Genomic DNA, 6,000 nt, shown 5'->3' on the forward strand with positions numbered 1-6,000 from the left:
ATATTTGAATATTTAAGGCTGAATTATTATTTTTTTTGCAGTGGCTTTATCAGAATCTTTCCACTTTTTCATTAACAGTTAAATTATTGGAAGTTGTGGCTGCAGAATAAGATGACATGCTTGCACTCATCTCTGAGCAGCAAGTGGAGGAATTGCAAAATATATAGTACAGGACGATTACAAATGTGTGGTATATTCTGGGTGAAATATAGACGCGACCAAAGTGTAATGTGAGTGTACACTTTGGATATATGGAAATGAAGTATGAGTCTTAACACCTTTGTAAAATAATAAGTTGCAAAATGAATTTGCACTCATTAATCTGTTATGTGATACTTTGGATCATGTTTTTGCAAGTGCCCCGTAAGCAACTTTATTTGTGGTGAGCGAGAAGTAGTGAAATAACAAATTGGGTTTATTTTACAGAATTCTTAATCACTGGAAGGAAAATGGAGCTTGCTTTTTCATTGACAAATTTAAAATTTAGAAAGGGTCTTAACATGATATTGCAGTCAGCATCGCTGCCTCACAGTGCCAGAGACCTGGGTTCGAGTCCAGCCTTGAGTGACTGTGTGTGGAGTTTGCATGTTCTCTCCCTATGTGAATGGGTTTCTGGGTGTTCTGATTACCTCCCACAATCTAAATTGCCTTGTCACGTCCTGGAAATGTGCAGGCAAGGTAGATTAACCGTGGGATGTGTTAGGGGAGTTGGGCAAGGCATTCGGTTTGGGTGGAATGCTGTTTAGAGGGCAGACGCGCTGAACTGAATGGTCTTTTTCAGGCTGCTGCCGATCACAAATGAGTTATTGTTTCAGCCACATACCCATAGTTAAGGCACTTTCTTAATCTTTGAATATAACCATATGCTTACATTCACTCCCTCTAATGCTCTCAACTGGAGTGCTTGGGTTTCTGTTATCTTTGCCAAATTTTCTTACTGTCCTGTGAAGGTGTACTTTAAAAATGGCTTTATCTATAGTTGATGTTGAGAACAGGTAATTTCTTTTTTGTTTCACCATAAAATTCAAAGTGAACAAATAAACACTAACAATCACTAAAGAAATTAAAATTCTATCCGCCTTTAGCCCATTAAAGGAAGATATAATGGGTGCAGTGGTAGTATGCTTCAAAGAATCCCTCTTCTAGAAAGGCCCCAAAAATGGAAAAATTACTGCTGTAATACCCTTATTCAGAAAGGGAGGGGGAAAAAATATATGGTATCTATAGGCCAGTTAGCTTAACATCCATCATTGGAAAATATGGGAGTCTGTTGTTGAGAATACAGGGATTCTTGTTTTTGACTAGTGGACATAGGAAATCATTTATGGAAGTAATCCCATATTGGGGTGTAATTTTAAAGATCTGACATACAAATGCTTCCTATGATTGCAAATGGCTATTCATATTGTCCTGCATCACTTTTTGATTTGCATACAAATCAAATTGTGAACAGACTTAAGAACTGCACTTGTTCATAACTGAGGGACTGCCTGTAATAGCAGAGTAGTTAGAAATACATACTAAATTTTAAACAGAGCCAACATAGCCTCAAAGGAGTAATCATGTTTGACTAATTTATGATTCTTTTGAGAAGGTAACATGTAGGATAGATAAAGGGAAACCGGTAGATAGAAAATATTTGGATTTGCAAAAGATGTTTAAGGTGCCGCACATAAGGCAACTTGATAAAATGAGAGCTCATGGTGTTTGGGATGGTATATTAGCATGGCGACAGGATTGGGTAACTAATAGAAGAGAGTTGGGATAAAGTTGACAATTTCATGTGACAGTCTGTAACTAGTGGTATGTCATAGAAATTACTGCTGAAGCCACACTTTCATTCAAGTCATGAATACATGTTGTAAGAAGTGAATGAATTATTGACACATTTGCTGCTCTAAAAGAGAAGCCTAGTAGTGAGCATCACGCAATGAACCCACATGCAGTCAGGGCCAAAAACTGACCAAGAGTATAATGTGGGAAAATGTGAGGTTGTGTACTTTGGTAAGAAAAATAAAAAAACAATTTAAAAATGGAAAGACTGCAACACGGACATTTAGGGGATTGTCACGCATCACAAAAAGCAAGCATCCAAATTCAGTAGATAATAGGAAAGGCAGATAGTATTTTGGATTTAAGTTAAGGGAATAAAATATAAAGTAGGGAAATCTTTCAAATACTGGTCAGATCATGTCTGAAATACTGTGAACAGGTCCCCTTGTGTAAGGAAAGCAATATTTGCATTTAATGCAATTCAGAGAAGATTCTTATGAGGAGAGGTCGTGTAGTTGGGTTTATACTCATTGGAGTTTAGAAGAATGAGAGAAGACTACATTGAAACATAAGATTACTGGTAAGCTTGATAGACTGGATGTAGAGATTTGTTTGTGTATGGGATGTGGGGGAAAGAGACTGGAGGAAGAGTCAAGAGAAGATTAATAATTTCTCATTCAATTGCAAGAATCTAACTCTTTTTACACATTGAGCAACTATTCGCTACAATATTTATTTTTGAATGTGACACTATTAGATTGGAAATGAAGTACTAATTGTAGTCATAAAAACAATTGAAGAACCTGAAAGTATCAAAAATAGAGCAGCTTTATGCTGGTCTCCTGAATCATACTGTTGGTTATTGTGTAATTTTATAAATAATGACTTTGTCTCTTTTTGCCTAATAGGAAAAGCTGGGAAATGGAACTGGAAGAGAATACCCTTTAAAAACACCCATCCCCATTGTAAGAACTGAGATCTTTGCAGCTTCTGGCTTCGGTTGGATTGGGATGCAGAATTCTTGGAATGCAGATGTATGGGCTAGTCGTCAAAGTGTGCCTCCTTGTGTATATTACAAAATATGACTTATGAGTGGGCTGAGCTGTCATGTAGACACACCTAAAATGCAGACGTAAAACAAATCAAATATCTCTTTACCCAACACGGCTACACTACAACATGAAACTAAAATAAAGGGAGTTTATATCTTTAGTTTTTTTTACTTTAAAGAAATGTTTTCCAGTTTGTATCAAATGACACACTAACTTCAATTGTCTGCAGAATGGCTTCTTGAGAAGAGCTGAGCAATCTCTAGTGCTTTGAGCAGAGGTGTGCAGCCTGAGAGAATGACTACAAAATTCTTTGATTTCTGCTTTTCTTTGCCTCCCAGTTAAGGCCACAGAGAAAGTAAACAGAAGATAGGATGGAATCCTATACTTCAGTAGTCATGTGCAATAAAAATAACTTATTTATTTAATCACAGTTGAACGGTTGCCCACATAATAAATTTATAGGATGCTGTTTGACAGAATGATATCATTCAATTTTTATATATGTTTTCAGCTATTATAAACCAATTGTGAAAGACCTTGATTATTTTATTTTCAGGTTAAAACCTCTTCTGTACTGACCAACATAGGAAAGTTTTGTGTGTTTTGGAGCAAACTTTTATTATAATTAAGTTTGTGGCAGCATTTATTAGAGGAACTGCTTTAACAAACAAGCCTTGACATAGGAACCAAGCATTGTGGGAGAGGTACACTCAATTTAATGCTGTAACTAAAGCCTAATCCTAAACCCTCCTTTGTCATTTAGTTTTTGTACTGAGCCATTATCTGAAATAATGGTAGAACATGATCAATATAGCTAAATCATTACAGAACCAAGATGCTTGAGATCAGCAGCAATTTGTTTTTGAAAATAAAATGAAAGCAATGCCCTTGAGACAAGCGCTGATGTGTTCTCCTTGTTTCCAGAGGAACAATGTGAGCTGAGCTTCAGCCTATGAACAAAACAATTACATAAAATACATCAGTTATAGGAGCTAAGGGGTATGTCCAAGAATTGTATTAAAGAATTTTTAAAGAAACTTGGAGATAATTTGAACTCTTGATTTCACAGATGACTCAATGTACTTTTTAAATCCCGACTGCACAGTTAGTGGTGATTCTGAAAATATGTTGCTGTTGGAATTGTTTTGAATGCAATGATGTAATTAATGTTACAAGCAGCTTAGAGGGCAGGAAGCTAAACACAACCACTTCCTCCTCACATGTATGACTAACATTTAATGATGAAGAAAGAAGAATTGAGCTGAGTGTGTACTTGGACACTCAAGGATCTGAGCCAAAAGGTATCCTTTGAGTGCTGCCCTAGGATCAGTAGGATTGTAATATTTTTCAGAGTTGGTGTGAAATACGATTCAAAACAAAAATTTAATATGATGTAACTTGTGAAATGTTTATTACTGGACTACAGTAAATAATTGTGTTATTTGATCTACATTCATACGTAGTAAACTTTTACATCCCTGATGAAACTTGCCAACATTATCATGAAGTCCAATGAGCAGAATTATTTCATTCAGTACAGGTAATCTATACCAGTGTTTGTATCTATACAATAAGTAATTTCTCCCTCCTGAGGAGCTACATTAAAGATTGCATTGATGAGTCAAAAACCTCAATACAGGAGAAGGGTGAAGCAACCATTGGAGGCTTATATAGGACTAAATAACTGGAGCATTATCTGAGACATAATCTGTAGAAATGTACAATATGTCTACATTGTATATGTTTAGGAAATGTGATAATTTATTGTATATTAACTATTGCTGAAAAGTTGGTTCCTTTTTTGAATGTTATCTTAAGTTTATATTTTATATATTCTGAACTCGCAGGCTGGGATTTGATGTACTTTTTGTTGCTGCGCACAACATCTCTATTAAAGAAAAGAGATGTGTTTTGAGACTTCTTGGTCAGTAGTGATTTCATAAGCATCTCTTCGAGAAAATCTTATAAATCTAGATTAACTTCTGATCTGTATTTCATTGCCTTAGTTGTTAGTGTTATGGGGGAGGATGAAGGGTCTTGTGGAATAATAGTAGTGCCCCTACCTCTGAGCCAGATGATTCAGTTGGAATTCCATATGGACATGTTATGTCACACCTCCAGACAAAGAAGGTTAATTTTAAAAAAAAACAGCTGTTATTATGAAATGGATAGCATCCTTGTCTCAGTCAAAAACTCTTGGTTCAAGTTCTTAGTGGAGAGCTTGAGGCCAAGGAATATGCATAGAAGTTAGACTAATATTCATCTATTTGTCCAATGGCTTCTTACCAAACACAAACAAATGGTAGGTGGTCAAAGCAGATAAATTAACTGATGATCTTGTTAACCCTGGGTCATCTATAAGCACGCAGTTACAGTATCGTGATTTGGTTTACACACTAAGAACTACATAAAAATAGATTGACTCAGTGGACAGCACTGCATAGAGTTTGCACATTCACCCCATGTCTGTGGGAAGAAACTCTCAGTCTAAAGATGTGCAAGTTGGTTATGAAACACCTATCTGATCCCACTTTCTGGGAAGAAAAACAAAAGAAAGGTGGATGCTGGAAACTAGAAATAAAAACTAACTGATGGAAAATCTGAGCAGGTCTGGCAGTATCTGTGGAGAGAAATCAGTGTTAATGTTTTGGACCCAGTGAGTTCTGGAGGATCATCACTGGACCTGAAACATTAACTGTGATATCTCTCCACGGATGTTGCCAGACCTAGTGAAATTTCCCAGTAATGTGTGTTTCTACTCCCATTTTCTCATATTTGCTCATATACTCGTTTAGTGTTACTTTTTGTAATGCCACAGTAAAGTATTATGATTGATTGCTGCCTGTACTCCCCTTTCAGGCAGTAGGTTCCAGAAATCAAGAAACTGTTCTTCCTTAAATCACTTGTGGGTGGCCTGCCCTTTACCTTAATCTATGCCTCCTGATTACAAATCCCTCTATTAACAGAAAAGTATTCTCTTTACTTCTAGGTTCGTCAAATATTAGGAAAAACAATCCAGGCCACACTAGTCTCTTTTCATAGCTAAATCACTCCAGCCTAGAGAACATCCTAATGAATCTCTAGTACAATCACATCATTCCTGTAGCGCAGTGACCAGAACTAATCACAGTATTCCAACTGTGACCTAATTAACATCTTACACAGTTCCATCTGA

The 6,000-nt window shown here is 36.3% G+C and overlaps 1 protein-coding gene across 1 annotated transcript in view; it reads left to right on the forward strand.

Moving 5' to 3' along the window:
* LOC140463017 (sodium-dependent lysophosphatidylcholine symporter 1-like) overlaps positions 1–4,740 on the forward strand; it is a 50,301-nt gene extending 45,561 nt beyond the window's left edge. The window contains exon 14 of the mRNA XM_072556613.1: positions 2,682–4,740. Coding sequence (XP_072412714.1) covers positions 2,682–2,721 — 40 coding nt within the window. The 3' untranslated portion in view covers positions 2,722–4,740. The remainder of the gene's footprint in view (positions 1–2,681) is intronic.
* Positions 4,741–6,000: the final 1,260 nt, after the last annotated feature.

Source organism: Chiloscyllium punctatum, chromosome 37, assembly GCF_047496795.1.
Source record: "Chiloscyllium punctatum isolate Juve2018m chromosome 37, sChiPun1.3, whole genome shotgun sequence".
Lineage (NCBI taxonomy): Eukaryota > Metazoa > Chordata > Chondrichthyes > Orectolobiformes > Hemiscylliidae > Chiloscyllium > Chiloscyllium punctatum.